The sequence below is a fragment of the Folsomia candida genome, unplaced genomic scaffold (assembly GCF_002217175.1).
Source record: "Folsomia candida strain VU population unplaced genomic scaffold, ASM221717v1 Fcan01_Sc023, whole genome shotgun sequence".
NCBI classification, from domain to species: Eukaryota; Metazoa; Arthropoda; class Collembola; order Entomobryomorpha; family Isotomidae; genus Folsomia; species Folsomia candida.
In genome coordinates, this window is record NW_019091215.1 from 2,259,542 (window position 1) to 2,284,206 (window position 24,665).

Here is a 24,665-nt window from a genome sequence, read left to right on the forward strand (position 1 = left end):
TGCTTTGGCTTCTTTTTTCGAGAGACTTTTGGAGCGACAACTTCACCAGGGTTTCTTGTAGTAGCGAATGTAATGACGATCGAATGTCAAATGTAAAAAAATATCGCTCCAATTTTAACAAATACGTAGAAGTATATTCCCTACAGCACTTTTCACACTCGAAAGAATTTGACGTTTCAACTAATCGACAACTACAATCTTCACAAACGTAATGTTTCTTGGCAGTCTTAAAACTTAAGCCCAGTGACTTTTCTAACAGGAACATTGATATTGGTACTTGACTTCGTTTTGGCACATGAAAATTGATGAGACTGAGCAGGTCCGTCGCAGCTGAATTAGAAAGTTTATGGCGAATCACAAATCCCATTATCAGGAGGTTACTTTCCATCGAAGTCACTTTTGCTTCTTCAAACAGTGCAGAATTAGTAGGTATTTTGAAACCCTATAAATAAGAATTGTTATTCATAATTACAAAACATTGTAAAAGTTTTGAATTATAAACCAAATTTTACTTTATCGCCAAGGTCACTTTCATCACTGGAATCCTCATCTGTACTTGCATTATTACGGCTCGGGGAACTTCTATTCTGGTCATCAGTGGATATTAGCCCGTTGATAGAAGACAGGGTGTTTATTACAGAATTATTAGTAGACGAGAATAATTTATTGCTCAAATCCTCCTACAATTTTTAATATGCAATTTTATAAGCATTCAAACTAATTTCACAAAGGTGATAAATTATCACTTACCTCGGATCTAATTCTGTGAGAGGTTCGTCTAGGAAATTTAAACCCCCCGTCGGCAGGTGATGACCTGAAGTAATTTTTATAATTCTTCTTGCTCGACATTTTAGTAAATGTGGATTTCCACTTTCAGTCTCAGAGGTGAATGGTGCGCGGCGAGTTTGATTGAGACTGCGCTAGGTTGGATGTGTGGCTGACTGAATTTCTATCAGGTATTATTTAATTAGAAATTGATGTCTTGCATAATAATAATTATTAATTTTACTTCTTTATTTTTTAAAGGTCGTTACGATGAGCTCTCTTTTGGTGGAATGGGTTAAAGAGCCCAGAACATACTCTGTTCTGCCGTCAGATAATCTTGTGGATGGATCTCTTCGTGCAAATTCTTCCCAGCTCGTTGGAAAGGTGGCTGATGTAATGTTTGGCAAAAAATCGTATTCTGCTAAAATCCTCCAATTCGGTAAGTAGATTTTAAGCAATTACCAATATTCTTCTATTTTAATTAGTTAAATTAATTAAAATATTTAATTTAGGTGATGCTTGCAGTCTTAGCCTAGAAGCAGATAAACTGGCTGAACTAGCTTTAAAGGAGGAAAATTTGGCAAACGAAGGTCAAAAGATCAAGGGTGCGGGTAATTGTATGATATTCTGTGTCATATTTAATCGTATGTGGTAACTAATGTACTGTAATATGCATATATTTAGGTCGGGCAAAGAAAAAGAATGGACAAGCTGCTACTGCTGATCGACTTCAGAATATTAATTTCGTTCTGAGTTATGTGGACCATTCTTCCCAAGATGAAGTTGAAAATGTTCTTGGATCACACCAGCCATCCAGTAGCGACGCCGGGATATTATTGGAGTCGAACATTGAAGAAGGGAGTTTGTTAGTTGACTATGAAGGTATTGTTTACACATTATCTTTTTGTCCGGCTTGCACCTTTAATTTGTTATTTGACTTATTATAGCTAAGTACAGGGCTCTCAAGGAAAAGTATAAAGCCAAGAAAGCAAGATGTAAAGAACTTCGTTTGGAAAATAGGAACTTGCTTGAAAGATCAGCTGCCAATGTATAACACAGTATTCTATTATTTTTTGGTTATGTGACGACATATAAAAGGTATAATTTAATAGCCAGTATTTAATATTGTCCTCAGGTGGAGATTTATCCTGGGTCCGGTGTATATATGAACCCGGAAGAACTGGCGAGCATTAAATTGTTGTCGATGGAGCCGACGATTCTGGCGAGAAATTTGTTTCGCCGTCTCTTCACTCTTGAAGAAGTTTCAGGTCAATGTTTGTTTGGGAAAAAGTGCAACGCTAACAAGAATGTCCATTCACGTCCTCCTGTGGATGCCGTTCGCCGTAACGCCATTATCAGTGAGTATTATTAATAAATATCTATGTTTAACATATTAGATAAAAATATATAAAACGCAATTTTTATAATTATATACAAAAATAAATAAACACCTATTTTTTGCAGATTATGTGTTACAAGAAGAGGGTGTGGCTCATGACCCACCTGCGGACTATTCTGTGGCAGAAGCTAAACAATATATGAAACGCAAAAAGTATATTCAACGCGAGGTAAATAAATCACTATCCGCTTTCATGCGCGAAGAGGCCAAGAAAGGACGTTAATTAGTTCGTATGTATGCTTATTATATTTCATTTATATTAATGTACTACTGGTGAATAAAAATGTAAAGTACTTTTTGACAAATAATTTATGCGTAAATATTTCTGCACCAAATTGGGCCAATTTGTGGCATAAAATTTAATCCATAAAATTTTCTGCATAAATAATTCTGCACAAACCTTCCTGTACAATGTTTTGTTGCTTGCCATTCCTGCAAAAAAATCTGTGCACCAAATTGGGCCAATTTGTGGCACAAAATTCCACACAGTTCGACAGAAAATTTGTGCAGAAAAAACTAAGATATTTCAACCAGGGTAAGCAAAGTATGATTGTAAATATGGAATGTTAATTAAGAATGTTTTCTTAATCGAGCCTGTTAATTCTAAGCTCTGCAGAGAACTCTTGTAGAGCACAGAATATCAAGTCGCACGCGTTCGACTAAAACGTCTCAAATGAAATTACTGCACAAGCACCACAAATGAATTTATGTCTACGTGCCTTCAAGCACAGAGCCCTTTTCCTCGGTTATGTAAAACATAGGAAGACAATAAGTGTCGCAATTATCCGATCAATTTCAGTACAGTTTCAAACGATAGCGTGCCCCCAAGTTTAGAAACCAGCAGAAAATTATAATTGGGTTTTATTATAAATTATGTGCTCGGTAACTTATATGATTATAGATAATGTCAATTAACTTTAATGGATACAGTACCTAACCGGAATTGCAATTTTGTACTGTTATTAAGGTACAACTTAAGTAACTTGGTTTACTTTATATGTAGAAGGATGATTAGGGCAAACCAAATATTAAGTTTGGTGGATTTATTACGTCAATATGTAACGTCTTTCCGTTGTTAGAATGTAGTAAATTGCAATGCTTTGTAAACATATAGCTTTGACTCGGCCCACAAGGTCACCGGAAGGTCATAGGCTAAAAATGTTGACGCCATTGAATTCTGGGTGAAATTTCCTTCTAAAATGATACATCAAAATTAAACACAGGTCACCCAAACCGATTTTTCAAAATCATCTAACCAAGCTGAAATTTGGTACAGAGGATGTTAATAGATGAAGTAGAATTCTAAAAATTTTCATTCTATGGGACCTTGTGGATTACCCATACCGATTTTTAAGAATCGTGTAATCGAGCTCAAATTTGGAATGGAAGTTGCCAATAGCTTCTAATTAACGAATGCGAAGTTGAATTGGAAAATTTTCCAGATGGAAGGGCGCTAGGGTGCGTTCGATTTATGCCGCGAACGTGCAAACGCGTTTGCCGGGAAAAGTTGCTCAGAAAACCGGGAAACTGACAAGTTAACCCTAGACAAGCAACCTAGGGATAGGGATGGATCCGGGGACCTAGGGCAAGGTTTTTAGAATCTGTCCCTAAAAAAAGGTCCGACAAAAAAAATTCGGACGAAACGGAAATTGTGCAGAAATTTTTTTTTTGGGAACCGAAATACATGACCTAGGCCTGAGTCAAAATTCCCGTGAAATTTTCACAAATCGCACCCACGGGCGCTAGGGGTCACCCATACCGATTTTTCAAAATTTTCCAATCGAGCTGAACTTCGGTATGGTGGTTCCGATGATAATAAAAACTAGTAATATGAAGTTTCAGATTTTGCAAACCAAACCCTGGGTCAGGCTCCGCACAGCTGTACTGATTGGTTTTATTGGATCAATTCATTCTTCTCCATTGCTACAACCTGCCTACATTCGTTTCCTTTACTCATTGTACACATATAAATTAATGAACGGCTTCAAACCATTCGTACTATTTACACGTTATTTCAATAACTTATATAAAAATATTTATAAACTGGCACCAGGCGCGGCGGAAGATGATTTTGACCGGGGGGACATTCTCAAAAATTCTCCAAGCCGCTCGCCCCTTCGGCGCTCGCGAATTTTCGTTGTTTTGATATACACAAACGCATAATGAAATGCGAAATTTCAGACACAGCTTAATTTTCTCCGCGTGTCACACAACAATTTTTTTTTTCTCGTTTGTTCAAACATCGTTATTAGTATACCAACAACGAAAATTCGTATTGCAAGTAGAATAGGGGTATATTATTTTTCTACTAAGCATTTTTCTGCAATAGTTTCAATACGAATTTTACTTCTCTACTTTAATCCACAGTCTGAGAGAATTTAGACAACGACCACATATATGAATATAGAATTCGCCCAGGTTAAATCTACTTAGGAACAAGGCAACGAAATATTAACTAGGCTTCAGCCCCGTGTAGGACACGGGGCCGTTGATTCTGATGAGATTGGATCAAATCAAAATCCGGTCATTATCTTATGCAAAGATCGGAGCAGATCAAGATCAGATCGAGATGTAGGGGGATGGGTTGGTGACTACACTGCAATCTGATCACATTCAGATTTTATGGCGATCGCGATGAGTTATCGCCGATGACAAATTAAGCTGAATAGGTGATAATTAATTTAGAATCATGGTTTAGGTATCAAATCTTTAAGAACAATAAGTAAATTAATGTCTTGGCGATAATCGATGGTTCTGAAACCTATTAACTTTCATCATGTGTTAGTCAAATCAAGTATGATATTTTTCGTTAGATTAAAATTTACAGCTATACTTTAGAATTTTTTATTAGGGTCTTCTAAGCTATCACTAGAGTCGGTTACCTCACCACTGCAGGAATATCAAATTCTTTTGAAATTAGCGTTTCCTCGTTCTATATTTATGTACATTCCGTGGTTAATTGTGGTAGAGCGCATTCAACGAGAAAATTTTGATGAGTTTTTCTTGCCACAAAAGCAAACTAGATTTTCAGCTTATTGTGAATTTTTGGCTATCATATCTGACTGATTTGGTTGATTTGGTTTTCCGATTCGTATTGATGTTTAAATTTCGCGTTAGACACACGATGCTTCCAAATTTAAACATTCCCGCCGACAGAGATAAACGCCAGGTGAAACAGACATACATAATCAGTTTAAGTCAGTGCTTAGTTCAGATTCAACTATGATAGAAGACGTAATTGATTTAAAATGTAGTGAATATTTTAGAACCGCAAATCCCCAGAAATATATTTGCTGATCCTGAACCCTTCTAGCATATTCTGTTTTTATTTATGCTAGATAAGGCCTTGAATCCTTGACTAACCCTAAAATTATTTTGTAAGATTATTATTTTGTAAGATTATTATTTTTACTTTTACCATTTTAGTATTATTATATTGATCGGATGCGGATACGATCACTTCTATTTAAATTTTGCATCAATTCGTCAGTTAATTCGTCATTGAGTTTTTTAATTAAAAGCTCCCTGATAGAGTTGCCGGTGAGACAGGATGAGGTGAGATAGACCCCATCTCATCTCATCTCACTACCTCGAGAGATGAGCAGTGGCCGCGGAAGCGTGGGGACATGGGGACAATGTCCCCACGGTTTTTTTATTTCCCCCATATCTTCCCATGTTATAGTAGCCCCGCCCTCGCCTATCCTACAATGTTAAAGTCCCCACATGTCCCCACGGCTTCCGCGGCCACTGGAGATGAGACCAAAGCTAAATGAGATACGCAAAATTTAATCTCATCTCGTCTCATCTCATTTAACTTGAGATGAGATGAGATGAGACGAGATGAGACACATAAGAACTGATAGATCTCATCAAACAAAAACTCATCTCATTTCATAATTAACACGTCTCATCTCATTTTACCGTCATCTCATCTCATCAAAGATACGTCTCATCTCATTTAGCGACCATCTCATCTCGTCTTATCTCATCTCATCTCATTTATAAATGAGATCGTCTCATCTCACCGGCAACTCTACTCCCTGATGCAAAACTGTTTTTAATAATCAAGCCCCTTAATTTAATACAGAACCAACTTCCAGGTTACTGACTTATAATTATTTCAATTGCAGGGCATATGTTGCAGTCGAAAAGTTACTAGTAGATAGGTAGGAATATCTCCGTGGATTAATGTTATAATGTGTGCCAACGAAACCGTAATATTAGTGTACAAAACCGCATCGTGTAATAAACCGTTACAAGCGAATTGTAAACAAGAGGTGAAACCAGGCAGAAATGTCCTTGGGCCATGCCCACATCATCTTTCGGTCATTTTATACCATTGTCTCAAATTCGCATCGCATTTCGCCCTGCGTCGACATGTCACCCGCGTAATTTAAACGTCCTCGACCACATCGTTCGAACGGCACCTCACTTGGCTAAATTCATTTGTTTGACCTTTGACCTCGCCCATAAGGTCACTCGAAGGTTTTAGCTCAAAAACATTAACGCCATTGAATTCTGGGTTTAATTTCCCTATGAAATGATGCCACATGAGGAAACCCCACAAAAACGGTCGCGACCTTTTTGTGATTTATGACCTCCATCTTCGAACCTGGCCTGTATTTTTAGCCCTGGATTACGTGGTAAAAATTTCAGATCGAAATTCGCATCCGTTCTAAAGTTATCGCACGAGCAGATAGACGGAAGGACGGACAAGGCATTTCCATAAAGGGGTTTCACTCCTTAATACATAAATGACTCAGGTTTTATGATTGCGAAATTGTTTTATTTCAAGTAATAAATATTTTCAAAAAAATTGCAGTACAATATAATTCACAAGAATGTATGTATGTACTACTAAAGTACGTTGTATTATAAATATAAAATGTGTTTTTACAGTTTTTCCTTCCCACACAAGTATTATAATTACGTATTTTGACGCCAATTTTTTTCTGGGGGGACATTAACGTTGTCTGTCCCCCCAGCAAATTTTTTGGGGGGACAATGTCCCCCTGTCCCCCTGCTTCCGCCGCCACTGACTGGCACAAACAGGGGTTTATGTTTATTAAATTCGTTCGTATGTTATAAATTCATCGGTCCATCAAAAACTTCTGTTTTTTGTGTCGTTAAAATTTCGCACTAACACAAAACATCGCAAATATGTCTGTAAATTTTTGCAAATACAACAGAAACAGCGCAAATAAAAGCTTTACATAAAATTATTTAACACTTAGGAACACATTCTTCACCAGATTCTCCACGATAATGTATGCTGTCTTTATCACGAAATATCATGCACAATGTTTGTTGCGCTTCCAAAATTTGAGTCTCTTTCAAAGCATGCTCTTCAACAGGGCGAATATCGAACATATTTTTAATCCTGGTCTGAACTGAGTCTGAACTGCTATCATACAATAAACCCGATTCAACGACATCCTTTAAGCCAAAGTAATGAATCTCAGGCTTATTATTAAGCCTAGGTTTAAGTGTTGATTCTATTCGGCTTCTCATAGATTCCGGGCAGGACACAAATATTTTTTCAGAATTTTGCTGGATATTTTTTTTATACACAAAGTCGATGAAATCGTTTAAATTATCAGCTGCCCAATAATCGTCAGTTGTTACGTATACTCCGTATCTTTCATTATTTAAATGTTCTGTAATTACTTCATGTCTACAAGAAGAAGGATCTCGAATACTCTGAAAATTAAATTTTGCAGAAAGCAGTCCAACAAATTCGCTATACAAATTCATTTCAAGATTCGATATTTTTACTGCATCTATCAAAATCTGGTAAATCCTATCGATATCACTCCCGTGGGGTACAATTACACTATATCGTATATCACTTTCTACTCTAAGCACGTTTTTACAAATTTTATCCAACATTGTAAATAAGATAGCAAATATTGTATGTGCATCATGTTCCTTATTATACTTAACAATGGGACCTGGCTCAGGGACATCATCAAACATGAACCATAAAGGAGACATATAATTTGATACAATAGTTTCAATATTGTAAGTCGCCTGCTGAACGGTGCATCCAATTTTTACCGAACCTGGTCCGGCCGGAAAACGAATCGTGTTAGGTTGTGGTCCGTATATTTTCCGAATCTTATTCTTTTCCTCCAACATGTACGCACTAACTTCATTCCAATTAAACGCTATGACCACATGTGGCACATCTTGCGTGATGCTAGAAGCACTACATTTAACAGCTAGATCTGACATTTTGTTTGGAATTAGAGTTGGCACAGTTTTCCCCTTATCCGAAGCTTTTTCAGTTTTACAATTTCGCAAAATTTCCATCTCGGCTGTATTCTCTGTTGATTCCAACTCATCCAAAGCTTTCGCATTTGCCGAAACTTTAAGCGCATCCTTCACCAAGCGAAGGTCCTCATCAGGTCTGCTTCGTCGCAGAAAATCGTACAACAGCCGTGCCTGTTCTTGCTTCTCGGGCACAAGGTTCTAAAATTAATAAAAACTGAAATTGACTTCCGGAATAAAATAAGATTTTTAATTACATACTATTTTCACACTTAGGGCCTCAGTAATAACCTTCTTGATTTGCAGATTCGTCAACAAAGTCTGCGACACATCAGTGCATGAACAAAGCAAAGAAAAAAGTGACGAATCTTCCAATATTTTCATGATTAGAATCCAAAACTATTGGATGGACCAATGGAAACCCTCGATAATAATAACTTCCAAATATTTTTTTCGGTTTGATTGTCCATTCACTACTGAACTGGTACAGACATATACTTCATATTATGATCTATGGTATGGTTGCTGAAGTGGGCTGATTTTTGCTTATCAGTCCAAATTTGCGAACAGAGTGATAAAAGTTCGTTCATGCATCTACTCCCTTATCAATTTGACCTTATTTGTAACGAGCTCCCACTTTTTATTTATTACAATTTACATAACAATACATTATACAATATTTTATGTGTTGTTTGTTTAAACTGGATTACACACCTGTTATGTGCAGTAAGACAATTTTTTTAATAAGCGTAATTTTATGCATAGCGTACATTTATTCAAATAATTTGATCCACGAGCCAGCAATACCTTGACACTGTAATTATTCGAGTGACTTCATTCTTATAAATAATTAATAATAATAAGCACTGTCTGTTGTAAAGAAATTCTGGACGAAATGAATTATTCATCATGGTAGCAATGTAAGTCCGGAAAATTACAGAACCGACTCAATAATAATCATCAGACTTATAAAGCATTCCTGGACAACAATTATTTTACCGTTAGTTAATAGAGATGTGAGGGAGAACCGAGATGAACACGAATACTTATGGTTCGCTTCCACATGACTCATATGATGATCGGTTAGTTTTCGTTGATCCTCCTTACACAATGTTAAAAGTTGCAAGTATAACTAATCCTAAGTTTACTTACCATATCATGCTATCTGAATAAATAATGTTTGACAGACCCGCAACTAAGAATTTACACGTATCCATATAACAACCGAATTTTGGCGTGAAATTCTCAGGAGTAGCATGTCGCAGGTTATCACCACCCGATTTTGATTCCGCAGATATTCAAGGGCAAAGTTTTAAAATTTTCCCCATTGCTACAAGTAGGAAATTTGATTCGGTATTGGGGAATAAGTAGCACTTAAATACTAAATTCTATAGTAAATATAAAATATAATCTGTACTTTACAAAAAAATAAACCAAAAATTTTTTTTTCAAAAAAATGCAATCTGAATTGGAAAATATCTTTGTAATTCCTTTAAATGAAACTACAATTATATTATTCATAATTCAAATTCAGATTGTAACCATTTTTGATAAATAATATTTTTTACATTTATTTTTTTGTAAAGTACAGATTCCATTTTATATTTTATACTAGTAGTAAAGCCCGTCGCAAGGACGGGCGCTAGATCTATCTATATAATTGGCTGTGTCTGTCTGTAACAATAAACTGTTGTAGACATGGGTTGGTGAATTTATTTAGGTTGTTAAGGAAGCGTTTACTGAATAGTTAGATTGTATTCACCCAGGGCAAGGGACGTGGACCCCCTTCCTTGTGTTGCCCCACTGACTTTCACTTGGAAAGTACTGACGGTACATTTGTATTAGCCACCGCTAGCTCGCCCGCTGTTGGATTTATTTAGATAGTGAATATTTTCTTAAAGACAACATTCTTTGTGAAGGTTTTGTTGCATCCCTCAATTAATTTGCCCTGATCCGGGCCAGGGTCAATTTTGATTTTCACATCAACCCTTCTACGGGATCGTGACATTGCAACATATAGTTGTCCATGGCTGAATACTGGTTCAGGAAGGTAAATGCCTACCTTTTCCAATGTCTGACCTTGTGACTTGTTTATGGTCATGGCAAATGCTAGTTTGATTGGAAATTGTCTGCGTCTTAACACAAAAGGTAAATCTGTGTTGGTCGGTGCCAAATCAATTCTTGGGATAAAAACTATTTGTCCCTCAGCTGAACCGGTTAAAACCTCAGCAATAATCAAATTTGGTTTTAATTCTTTGACAATGAGACGGGTACCATTGCATAAACCCCGTTTAGTATTAAGGTTACGGAGCAGCATAACAATTGCTCCTATTTTTAGGTTTAATTTATGCGGGGGCATTCCCCCTGGACTTAATTCATTCAAGAATTCAATCGAGTAATTTTGCTGGTCTTCATCCGATTGGTCATCAATTGAGTCAGAGCTCAAATATGTATGACATTCGCCCTCAATGGTGCTGTTTGGCACCATGCCCTGGTGACAAAACTATTCTCAATATTTTGTCACAGTGTACCTGGTGACAAAACTATTCTCAAGTTGCCCCTATCTTCTAAATGTTTTGGCACCATGCCCTAGTTACAAAACTATTCTCCAAATGTATATCTAGATTATACAACCATATTATCAACCCCCAATCATCATATTTATATTGACTACTTTGAGGTGAAAGACCCTTCGTAAATCTAGGTCTGACTTGGTGGGGGGTATTTTCACTGATTGGGGGGTGGTTCACTTTATGGGGGGTAATTTCATCAAGTTCTTTCCTTCAGGAACAAATTATTTGCTAATTGAACGTATGTAGTAGTTAGTTAGGCTTGTTGTTGAAAAAATAGAATAAAATCCACAAATGAATAAGTGGCCTGTAAACAAATACCAAATCCCAGCTGCTGGATATACGTTGATTTCTCCCAAGAGAGACACCCTATATACAGTGTCGGACAGATGTCTACGTCCACATAGTCGCGTCAATTTCATTTTCAAATTGTCACTGAACTACTGAACCAATTTTCATCATTGATATATCAAATTCTCACAAATTTAACGTAATTTCATAAAACATATGAGTTATTTCTGAAAATTCTGGGAAAACTGAGAATCATAGTGCAGAGCGAGAGAGGACGAAATTTGAGCGGACAAAAGTCTACGTCCACTTCACTTTAATTGTCAACAGAAAAAATCTCTCCAATTTATAAAATCAGGTAACTTAATAAATCTATCAATAACATATGCCGCATTAATTTTTAAATAATTTTCTTCCAGAAAAATATGATGGCGTCGACACGCAAGGAAATTCCTATCGCTATTCGAGATCTTGTCATTCAGGACTGGAAGGGTGGACAAAAAGGGGGGCTGTCGCAGAGACAAATAGGGACCAAGTATAAATTAGCAAGGACAACCATCCAGACAATCATTAAGAACTTTAGAGCTAATGGTTCAGTCCAAAACAAGGTCAGAAGTGGTCGAAAACCGATTTTGGCTCACCGAGAAGTACGCCACGTGCTCAACAAAGTCAACGTTACACCCTCACTTAGTGCTCCAAAGCTATCTACCGAGATCAAGGAGATGTTCGGCAAACAGGTTAGTCCTATGACCATCCAAAGAACACTGAATAAGGGAAATTTGAAATCCCACAGAGCAGTCCGGAAGCCTCTTATTGTACCGAGGAATGCAACCAAACGAGTGAAGTTTGCCAGAGACCACATTTCCAAGCCACAAACATTCTGGGACATATTTTATGGACTGACGAGTCAAAGTTCAATGTCTTTGGGTCAGATGGGCGTCGTAGAGTGTGGAGATATCCAAAAGAAGCTTTGAATCCAAAAAATCTCAACCCCACAGTTAAGCACGGCGGCGGGTCGGTAATGGTGTGGGGATGCATGGCTTCAAGTGGGGCAGGAAAAATGGAATTTGTTGACGGAATTATGGACCAATACAAGTACCAGGGAATACTTGACCGTAATATCCAGGAATCTGTTCGAAAACTTGGACTTGGACGACGATTTGCCTTCCAACAAGACAACGATCCGAAACACTCTGCCACGTCCACCATGGAATACTTCAAGAAAAAAAAATTCCGAAGCTAGAATGGCCTCCCCAATCTCCAGACTTGAATCCCATTGAGCATCTGTGGGACCACATTGAAAGAGAAATAAGAAAAAAATCTTTTTCAGGAATTCCGGGCCTAAAATCCAGAATTCGTGAAGTTTGGGAAACCATTTCTGAAGATGTGACCAAGAATTTGGTAAACTCTATGACTCGACGCCTTGAAGCCGTCCTTAAAGCGAACGGAGGCCCAACCAAATATTAAAAATTAATTGTTATAACATTCCTTATAAATTACAGTTTTTTTGTATGTTTTCTCTGACTGGACGTTGATTTTTGTCCATCCAATTGTTTTCATTTTGAATTAAAATACATCTCTGGCCTAAAATAAATTTTTTAGCGGAAAACTAATAATGTGCTATGAAATTACGTTAAATTTGTGAGAATTTGATATATCAATGATGAAAATTGGTTCAGTAGTTCAGTGACAATTTGAAAATGAAATTGACGCGACTATGTGGACGTAGACATCTGTCCGACACTGTACTACTATGCTATGCGGGGAGTGAGAGATCAGCAGTTGAGCCACCACCACCACAGTGTAGCAAGCGAACAGTTGGGACACGGGTGAGAGCCGTAGCCTCCGAGCAGGAAGGGGCTCGCCAGGAAGAGAACATATACAGAGTTGTGGTTGGTCTCTACTGGCTACGGTCCATTCAGTCACGCAGGCAGTTAACAATGTGGTTTTATAAGGAGTGATAACCAAGTTCAATGCGTAAATTCACCCAGGCCAGGGGACGTAGACCGCCATGCTTTTCCAATATCTAACCTTGCTGGTCATACCAAATGCCAGCTTGGTTAGAAATTAACTCCGCCGTAAGACCAAAAACAAATCTTTATTAGCATAACTCGCAATCAAGGTTTTATTACATTTAATCTCCTAACTACATGTCTAAATTCTAGAGTTTATAATTGTTTCAAAAGCAACAACGAAACGGTTTGACTAATACAAAATTCCTGAATCACTAAAGGGGTCAAGGCTTCCACAAAATTATCTCCAAACTCTATTCTTATCGGACTAATTGCTCTCAGCCTTTTCCTCTCTTCCTTCCTCAAACAGACCCTCTTTTATTCATCTATCCAACCTTTGCTTATTTTATTCATTTCCGCAGCAATTGACAGGTACGACATCGTCGTGGTAAACACTACCATATAAATTACAACAGACACCAATGTAATCGAATGGCTAAGGGAATTATCGCTATTATACTATAGCCTACCAATACTTGAAGTAAAGGGCAGAATAGAGTTAACGTTAAAAATATACGATCTTTGATTATCGAGTTGAATATTTTTTCCAGGACTTTCATTTTAATGTAATATGACAAAATGTTATTATATCCTTGAACAAGTTCTTTGCAGTACAGCCATAAAGCAGCCATGCCCGAGCCCGTAATAGAGATGGTATAGTGGGAACATGCAACCGAAGCCGTTCTATATGCGATAAACTCCAGAATGGGAGTACCGAAGCGTATCAGCTTCCATAAACATGGCCAATTTTCTCCTGAATCGCAAAATAGCGATGACGGCAAGGATGCAAAGCAGGGCCATACAATGCTTAACAGTGCCAGTAAAACAGGTGCTAGCCAGCATGCAAAGTAATACACGAAATCCACAAGAACAGCAAAGCATTTGGATATCACAACCTCCCCCGGTAGAATTTTATCTGCACAATATAAATAATTTATAATTGGGAAGATATTTTATGCTGAAATTTGTCTGGTACCTTTCTGAGCAAGAAAGTTCAAGAGCTGACCCGGTGTAGGATCTCGATTAATGTCGAGATTAAGCAAGAAGCCTACAAAGTACGCGGCTGTCAAAATCATTCCCGCAACAGCTTGGGTAATATCAGATGATTTGGTTGCCACTGAGATGGCTTGGCATATAAAATAAAATGTATGGAATAGCATCCAGATATATGTTATTGTCTGCTTTTCCTTAATAGTAGGGACAAATAGACCTTTTTCTTTATCATACGTTAGAAAAAGGCAGGAGTAAAAGTCTGCAGTATTGAGAAAGCGTTTGATACCGTGGAATGCTTTGGAAAACATTGTTCGGTAGATTTCTAAACTAACTTTTAGAGTTTATTTGTAACTGTTAGATTACTGGTTTGAAGACAACTGCACTATGATGTGTTCCTGACTTGGACTATAACTTAATTTAATTTTGAACTAAAACGTTCAGAAGCTCAAATATTTGCACACGTGCACTTATCTTTAGCATCAGCAAACCTAATAGGTATCCAGTTTGCCCATCTTGATCAAACATCAATTCATGTTTGGCAATGGAAAATATTTAGAAGGGAAGACAAGACCGAAATCAATACCAAACATTATAAAATATGTGATTATTATCAATTGTCCAAATATATTGAGAAAATAAAGTTATCTAGAACTGTGTCAACCAACAATGTCCGTCTGAAATTATTCTAATTATCAATTGTGTATGTTGGTTAATATTCCTTACAAATATACTGTGTAGATAAATTATCTCCCTCTTATTCTCGCGAGTGATTTTTGACTATAAATTCTGCTATAACTTTCGCATTTGTTACTTTTTTCAAATTATTTTTTTGGCGACATGGGACCGAAGGTCTGGCCGTCTCGTGAACAAGAAATAATCCAAATACAAACATGATACACTGAAGGGTACAGTATTACGTAAATCTCTGAAAATTTGAAAGTGTCCCCAAAGACGGTTGGGCTATGGAGAAACAAAAAATATTTTACATACAAAAAACGGTCATGACGATCGACTGTACTCTCTCTTACTATAAAAAACTAAATTCAGTCAAAAATATAACGGAAATTAGGTTGTTCTAGTAGAAAAACTACAAAAGTGCTAAACTTCACAACACGGTGCCAAAAGAAGAAGAAGCATATTTCCAAAACCACTGTTCGAAATTATCTGAAAACAACCAGTTGGGCGACGAAGGCATCTGGGAGTCAGGGGAAAACACTTTTAAGCTAATATAATATTGCAGGTCGGGCTCAGTTAGGAAGATTTGTTTAAAAAAGTGGATTTTTGACCCCTGGAACGCGTGGACAAATGTGATCGTCAAACATCGTATTCACTGATGAGAGGTTGATCTAACTGTATGGACAATCTAGCCCACAAAATTTAGGAACTTGGACAACAGAAAGGGAGGATGTACCACCGGTCTTAAAGGCGATACACGACCGCATAATCTTGGTAGTATATAAATTTAGTGGTTGTGGGCAACAAAACTACATTTCGTTCCTCTGGGTCAAAAAGTCAATGGCTTGTATTATTAGAAAAACATTTTCCATGTATATTTGGAGGCTATTATCTGCAGTATCAGTCCTAGTGTAAGGAATGCAGATTCCGAAAAAGATGGAGCACCAGCACACAACACAAAATGAACAATGAAGCTACTGATCGAGGACAACAAAACTATCTGTGGAAAGGGGTGTGACTGGGAAATTCTCCGAATAGGAGTCCGATAGATAGAATATGACCCAACTAAAGGATTCATGGCACCAGGACCTTTGTCCATCATCAAGAATAGAATTTCACCACTGTTTCGAAAAAATTGAAAATCACTTCCGGTTTTGCTTTTTCAATACCCGGTCGCAAGCTTCATAACAAGAGTGGAGGAAAAGATGAATAAGGCCGGTGGACACATATCATATTAGGGTACTTAAAAATATACGACAATTCAAACATATAAATCAAGCCATGTTTCTATGAGCTCATAAAAATTATATCAATTTAAGAGGGAGATAATTTATCTACACACCGTATGCATTAGTTTAATGGGATGCTAGATTTTGCAACATACTGCCAAATTATTAGGTACCTCGTGAACATGCAATAACCACAAAATAATTTTTATTCAATTTGATATAACCTGTCTGAATAAAACTCATGTGTAATGTGTGTAAATTATGACGCATTGAAATGTTTTTACTTAGGTTATCTGGTAAAATTACGTTGTAAATTTTCTCCATAAACTGATTATAGGGTCCACAATATTTTAATTTAGTTTAGATCCCAATTCCTCACTGATTATTTCTGAATCACAATCGTATTTGGGGGAACTCAAATATTTTTACATGTACCATAATTGTAAGATTTTTTCTGTTGACAATTAAAGTGAAGTGGACGTAGACTTTTGTCCGCTCAAATTTCATCCTCTCTCGCTCTGCACTATGATTCTCAGTTTTCCCAGAATTTTCAGAAATAACTCATATGTTTTATGAAATTACGTTAAATTTGTGAGAATTTGATATATCAATGATGAAAATTGGTTCAGTAGTTCAGTGACAATTTGAAAATGAAATTGACGCGACTATGTGGACGTAGACATCTGTCCGACACTGTACGCTCGTCACAAATATAGTCACAACTTGACGACAAGTGAATTTTACACGGAAGTTCCTACAGTTTATTGAATAAATAATATATTCTGGTTAGTTCGATGTATGTATGTGTCGACCCTCAACTCATTGGACACCTCGGCATCTTCCCTTGTAAGGTAAATTTTGATACGAAGAATCAATAAAGCAAAACAACCTAACTCAATACAGCTTGAAGACATTGACTTTGATCTTGCAGCAAAGTTATGAATAGGACCTATACACACACACACACATGATGTACACAAGATATATAATATGTGTCTCAATGGTAATAAGTGTGTTCATTCGTACGTACGTACCAGAGCTGGCCAAATTACTTGGTTTCCAAATTACAAATTCCAAATTATAATTACAGGCAGAATATTTTCTCAATTACAATTACAATTACTGAAAAAAAACTCAATTACTAATTACAAATTACAATTACATCTATAAAAAATTTTCTCTTCAATTACAATTACAAATTACCAATTGAATTACAATACAAATTACTAATTACATGTGAGATTTTTAAATGAATATCCATCATTTAATTCAAATAATTTCAATACTTATTCACTTTTAACAATCAATTACTTTCAAAATTTCGGTCTCTGAAGCTTCTAGATGCGCTTTAGATAAAGAATCATGTTTGCATGATTAAAAAGACGCTCAGCCGTGGTGTAGCGCAAGTTTGACATTTTGAAGGAATTGATTTTGCCATCACAATCTCAAAATATTTCCCAAGCAGGATAAGTGAATTATTCTGTCGATCAGGAGTTTCCATTTTAACTAATAATTTTAGCTTTGCAAGCGTGTAAGGATTTATGTACCGTAGTAATTTGTTCGGTTGTAACGAAAAAATTTACAAACACGAAGCAATATATCTTTTTTAATCCAAAAAGTGAAATGCAATTTTCAGCTTGAGTGAAATATGTAAGCCCGATTTAACAAAATCGGTGATTTTTGATTGCTTCCTTTAATAATAGATGGTGTTTTAGTAATTGTAATTGAAGAAGTAATTGAATTACAATTACACCTTGTTGAAATGTGCAATTACAAATTACAAATTACCAATTACATTCCATTAATTTAGTTCAATTACAAATTACAATTACATTTTGAAATGAAGTAATCGAAATTACAAATTACAATTACTAATTTGTAATTTGTAATTGTCAATTACTAATTTGTAATTTGTAATTGTAATTTGTAATTGTCAATTACTAATTTGGCCAGGTCTGGTACGTACATGAGCGAATATATATGTCAATATTGTATTTATGTATATACCCATTATACCAAGAGCAAGATGAGCGACAGGGATTAGAACCTCAAGCCTTCATGATTTTGGTTCTGGCTAAATTCAATGTCACACTGTGAGGTAAATACATGCTTGTGTAATAAGGGTTCTATTAACATAGATGGTTGTGTACTACCCCGAAGTAAATAAGATGAGTAATAATTTTTATACCTTTTATGCAATAAAAATTCACCAGGTCAAGACTGAAGCTAAATATTAAAATGTGTGATACATGGTAGGCATAATTATAGACCGTGTAGACGGTTGTTAAAGTTAAAAATTTCGAAAATGGACCACAAAGCGTGTCATACCGTTAAAGCCAATCTGGGCGACCTGGGCATTATTTAATATTTAACTTAACTTTAAATTGCATCTAAACATTTTGATCCATTTTGATCCCATCCTCTCGCCGAGACCTTTCCAACGATACATTTATGGGGCTACGTGAGACTTGACCTGGTGACCTTTGACACGTTAAAACAAGGTCATGCAGGTCGAATTTCGGTCTGAGGGTAACTTGAACATTGTTCAGGACCATCAGGGGTACAACATATGAAAAAATCAGCCAAATCGAACCGACGAGCATTTTGCCATGCTTTGTGTCCGGTGTTCTTTGACATGACCGTTGACGAATATATTCTTAATCGTAATATGTATTACGAGTGGAGTTTAGACTCCACCCGTAATACATATTGCGATATCACGATATACTCTAAAAATGGAAACTAAATTCGTCAAACTCTTTGTTATACTGTAGTTATAATAGAACTATTTATTACGAAACTATTGAATTTGTGTAGTGTACAGAAACTTTCAACTTTGCTTTGAACATTTATAAATAGTTTTACGACATAATATAAACATGCACTTGTCTTCTTTTGCAGGTAACCAAATGCGTATTGTTGTAGGTAATAATGGTTGCATTCGTTAGGTAAGGTCTATAAATTATGACCCACTGGCTGTAAAGATAGTAAAAAGATATTTCTTACCCAGTGTGACATAATTTATGCACCATCACGTACAAAGTGTGGTTGCATACTCGAACGGCATTGAATTTAATTCAATAAAGTTCAAAGTTTAAATAAATAAAATAGATGGCATTTCTTTCGCATAATCTTTATATGCGACACAAGTTGTGTCACAGCAGAAGTATGTCTGTAACATGCATTTACTAAAGTTGGGTAACATAACGTTACTAGCATTACGCCATATTGAAACACACCAATTATTAAATACTTACATATTTGAACAAACCTGGTAGAGTCGTAAGTATACTCGATACAGGTTTTGATTTTATAGTAATTCCCTACCGGAATGGTAGTTGGTAGTAGTCAAAGTTGTTTTGAGTGAGAAATTTTCCATTGTGTGGAAAAATATCAGGAAACTTTGCATCTAAACTAACCTAACCAAACATTACCAAAGGGTTACCAGCTTGCTGATATTGTAACCTCGATTATAAAAGCTTGCATCCATATTTGAATCGCTAGACAAGATTGTTTCCTATGATGAGGGTAAGTTGGACAATAGTAATTTACCAATTCGTCCACCTATTTCAAAAAAGCATTGAAAATTTCCCGAATTTCGATTTCGACCCAAATTGCCTGCTTCTTATTGGCATTACGACAAATCAAAAGTCGTCCAATGAAACGTTCCTCGATACCAAAGTATTATACGAAAACACGGAAATTTTCGCAAATATGGGTGGAATCCCGGTAAAACCACTACTCTTAAATTATTCGCGACATAAAGACGAATTTCCATCGTGTAGATTAACCTGCTTTCAACTCGTGGTGTTCAGCAGGACTCGAACTATTGTGCAGTTTTATGACGAAGTGACAAATTGGGGAAATCGTAATAACGTCGTGATCTATTTAACGCTAACTCTGACAAGTTGGAGGACCCTGTTGCGTTAATCTTTTCGCAATTTTTTGTCTGTTATGCGGATCCCGATTTACGTAATTGTTGTGCAAATTGGCGAAAATACGGGGGATCACCTTTTTATCCATACGACGTTGAAATTTTTTTGAAAATCCACCCATGATTTCAAAAGTTATGGCGGTTTTAAAAATAAAAACCTACAAATTTACGGCCCCAAATATGAGTTTTACACGGAAATAAGAATGGATCCTTCATTTAGGGTCCTGGTAGATTCTAGAAAACATAGTGGGTACCCTGGACACGAACGACAGGTCGTAAGCGTCCCTTGTAAGAATTGATTAACTCATGAACAAAGGTTAAGGATTGATTAATCCATATTAATTGGTGATTAAGGATTATTATAATTTTTATAAATTGCAAAAATTTTTGGATTCTCACCAGGACAGAGCAGATCGAGTTTAGGTTTGGCCACGGGTGGAGATTTCCAGCGCTGATGGAACGTTTTAATGTGCAGGGCCAGGTACGATTTTCTCGCAAATTTGCGCCCGCATCCGTCCCACTCGCAGACGAGGTGGGAAATCTCTTCGGGATTCTTGTGAACATCGAGGTGGGCCTTGTAGCCGCTGTGGAGCACGTACGTGTTGCAGATGTGACACCGAACCTTTGGGGATGTCCCCAGTCGAATACTTTCCTCCTTTTCAGCCTCATTTTTGTGCGTCCATTCGTGTTGAGCGTGACTGTAAAAGGTCACTGAGCGACCACAGATGCGACATGTGAGCCTCCCGTTGGAAGGTTTTGAAAGCGAGGTGTCCGACTTATCTGCGCTCCCCAGGACGACACCAGAGGTTCCAGCGGCAGGATCTAAATAAGTACATATTAAATTCTACATAAATTCACAAAATTGCAGAATGTTTCAAAAATTGAGCTAAATATTTTAAAAACTCTTTAGAAATTACCGAAAATATCTCTAAAATGCTTAAAAATTCCCTAAAAACGCTAAACAATTTCCGGAAACTTTTTCACTTTCCTTTAAAGTGTTTGAAAAGTCGTTTATGTAAACACCTCAAAAATTGCTTAAAACTGCTAGGAAACTCCTTCAAAGTGCCCTAAAGTTCCTTAAAAATGCCACAAAATTAGCTAGAAATTCTCTAAAATTCCCTAAAATATCCAAAAGCATTAAAAATGTGTGATAACTGATTTAAAATTCTCTAAAATTCCTTCAGGAACCCAAAAATTCATTTCAAAAAACTAAGAAATTCCTTAAAATACCCGAAAATTTATTTAAAATGTTCGCAAATTCCTTAATAATATCCTAAAATTCGCCAAAAATGTCCAAAAATTCCTTGAAAATGCTCCAAAATTCTGGAAAGGTTTCAAAATATATTCGGATGGTGTCACACCCAACTTATTAGGCACATACCGTTTTCGACGCTTATCTTGGCCCCTTTACATCGGTTTCCTTGGGTTTGATGCGCTGCGAGCTTGTCATGTCCGGAAAATTCTTTTCCACACTTGTCACACGATATGAGGCCGAATCCTACCCCGGACTGGATGACTTGTTCTTTCTCCTCGGGGGATTTGTGATGGTTCCATACATGCAATTCGATGTTGGACACGGTTTTTCCGCAGATTTCGCAAACGTGGGTGGGAAGCTTTCCGGCGGAGTGCATTTTTCGGAGGTGAGTTTGTAAACTGTAAATGGCAAACAGGATAAATTTTATTAAGGGTGCGGTTAATATGACAAGGGAACCTTAATTGAAGTGCCTTCTGGATTTTGCCCAAATTTGTAAATCTAATTCGCCTGAAAATTGCTTCAAAATGGCAGAGTATTTGCAAATATTTTGCATGGCCCTGAATTTGCACTGTAAAATTTTGTTTGGGTGAAATTATCAACGGAATGAGACTAATTTGGGTAGAATTTAGATGGGACAGTACAAAAGGTTTTCTTGTCTAAATTTATGGGATAAGTTAAATTAATTTTTAACGGTACATGGTATACGAGGTGTAGTCCTTTTCGCATGGTTCACATCGGAAAGCGTCTGAAAATTGGGAAAATTGTGGTATAAATTTGAAATGAATTTTACTGATGATCTCAGACGTAACATTGAACTCTGGAAATTTATTTTAAAATTCTTGACGCCAAATTTTTTAGTCAGTAAATTTGTAATTTGTCAATAGAAAGTCGCAGAGTTCCAATAAGTCCCATTTTTCTAATGTTTGACATTCGTTTCAGAAACCGACAAAATCTGGAGTGTAATTTTTTTAAATGGAAACGACCCACAAATTTGTCGTGCAGAATTTAGAAATAAATTTGACAAGAAATGATTCAAAATGTGTTGAAAATGAGTCCTCGATTAAAACATAAAAGAGAACAGCAACTTACTTAAATGTTTCGCTTTTATGTGCAGTTTGATTAACCTTCTGTTATCGGATTTTTTTGATTTACGCGATCCCGAAATTACAAAGCCGCACGCGAGGCAAGTATAGGTCTCATTTTTAACGGCGATTTCATATCCGTCGTACATTTTTCGATTGGCGACCGATGTGGCGATGAGGGGGCCGAGTTTTTGCCAAGTTTTGGCGAGTTTTGGGCGTTGGTTCAGGTGAGATTTGTCTACTTCGGGGGAAGGAGGAGGAATTTTTTCTGTCTTGGCGTGACTTCCGGTCTGCTGGGTGTCGGGAACGACTTCTTGGTCCATAGTGAGGCTGTAGCCGAACAAATAAAAAATTACTAATGAGTTTTTAGTTTTGTTAAGGGGCTGTCCGTAAATTACGTAACGCAAAAATCGCGATGACCCCCCCTCATTACCATAGGCACGATAGCCCCTGATTGTTCCATGTGGGGGGAGGTTCGTAAATTATATGACGCGAGATGGGGTCTGACATCGTGCTATGTGAGACATGCTAAATTTCAAACAAAGGTTAGACAAACACCTTACTTTCTAAACAGAATTACGTCATCATTTTTGTGGTTGGGCGGTTTAGATAGTCATATCTCTCTCATGTTTAAATTTCATATCTCTTAATGTATTAAGTGAAATAAAGGATTTTTGATGATGTAATATGTGGATACCTCCAAACATTGGTTTATGATATTGCCTTCATGGTTTCATATTTCTCACCGAGTTATGATATATTTAAAATTATGATGGTAATGTACTTATTTTTTGGTTATAATGGTACCTTGATTATAAAATAATACTCACGACTCGCAGGTCCTCCCACTTTATAGAAAACTAGTAAATTATGGCACGGTCGTCACTATTGAATTTAGTAATTCGACCAGAGGTTAGTTTTCCGCAATTTCAGACGGAAATGTTGAAAAGTTTTGAATTACAAGGAATCAATTTTAGCACAAATTTAACCTTCACTTGTGTAAATATTAACTCGGAAAATTGGAAAAGTTTGAATAACTTTACCAAATGTAAATCTTATGCAATCCAGCCACGATTGTCAACGTAAATTGCAAATTTAACTGAAACTTAAGACTTCAAACTTAACTTTGTAACTGCAACTTGTACACTAAACCAATAAATGTGTTAACTTATCACATAACAAATGAGTAACATTAATGCTTTGAAATTCTTACAAATTGCAATCCTTACAAGTATTTTGCATGTGTTTTTTTATTTATTTTGAAAACAGCTGAAACTTTACTCCGTCAGTTGTTTATTTCAGCCACATGGTGAGGAAGTGAATGGGCACAGGTCCCGGAATGAATGAAAGCGAGTAACAGTAACGTGAGAAACTGCACTGCACATATGTTAAAATACGGTCAGTGAGAAGTGGGCCTCTACTTTGCTCCCTGCAGAGAAGGGCCCACTTCTGCTCGCAATAATTTTCCGTTTTCTTTTTACCCCTCATTATATGCAAAAATTTGTATGAAATTACAAAGTATGATAAAGTATGTAGATATGTATATGTAAATTACAATCTAATTCCAAGTAGTGATTCGTGCGTAAATGCATTACATGGACATGATTTATGTACCCCACCAAAAATAATAGGTGGGATCCCATGGGAAACTGTTCACCTGAAACAATCCCATGGGCGTCCACGGGAATTTTTGCTTAATTTATGCTGACCTTGAGATTGTTTCTGGGAGAAGGACGTTTTCTCGGCATGTTCCTCCTGAATTGCCAAGCCATTTGTAATTTTGTATGACGTAAAAGGTGTTTTGACAATTCTTCTACTCCAATCCATTTTTATTTGTTGAATTTCAGTTCCATCCTCAATTAATTTCCTCTTTTGCTGACGCATAACAGCATAGTCCCTTCTCATGGAGGGGGGAAGGTCGTCATTTATGAAGTTTGGAGACATGACATTGAAACGATTTTCAAAGACTTCATTCCTGTCATCAGTCCCGCAGAGCCCCCTCCTATAGTTTAACCAGTCAGGAGCACCACGCACCACGGCATCCAAAAAATAACCAAAATTACATCAGGTAAACTCCTTAAATTTGAAAAAAAGGAAAAATTTCAGGTTCAAACTATAACACTTAATTTCAGGATACTTAATTCGATATCTTTAATGCGATTAAATTTTTAACCTTTTTCTACGTTGGATTGG

At 36.6% G+C, this 24,665-nt stretch overlaps 1 protein-coding gene across 6 annotated transcripts in view; it reads right to left on the bottom strand.

Moving 5' to 3' along the window:
• LOC118438573 (zinc finger protein 184-like) overlaps positions 1-23,798 on the bottom strand; it is a 35,478-nt gene extending 11,680 nt beyond the window's left edge. The window contains exons 1-6 of one of the 6 annotated variants that reach the window (XM_035859067.1): positions 23,303-23,798; positions 22,480-22,802; positions 22,087-22,135; positions 21,517-21,788; positions 20,535-20,957; positions 6,997-8,635 (exon numbers count right to left, since the gene is read on the bottom strand). In XM_035859067.1, coding sequence (XP_035714960.1) covers positions 8,568-8,635; positions 20,535-20,957; positions 21,517-21,788; positions 22,087-22,135; positions 22,480-22,795 — 1,128 coding nt within the window. In that variant the 5' untranslated portion in view covers positions 22,796-22,802; positions 23,303-23,798 and the 3' untranslated portion in view covers positions 6,997-8,567. Of the gene's footprint in view, positions 1-6,996; positions 8,636-8,695; positions 9,832-18,967; positions 19,178-20,534; positions 20,958-21,516; positions 21,789-22,086; positions 22,136-22,479; positions 22,803-22,905; positions 23,204-23,279 lie in introns of those variants that run through there. The other 5 variants (XM_035859066.1, XM_035859063.1, XM_035859065.1 and 2 more) reach the window with 5 other exon arrangements.
• Between the last annotated feature and the right edge of the window lie 867 nt (positions 23,799-24,665).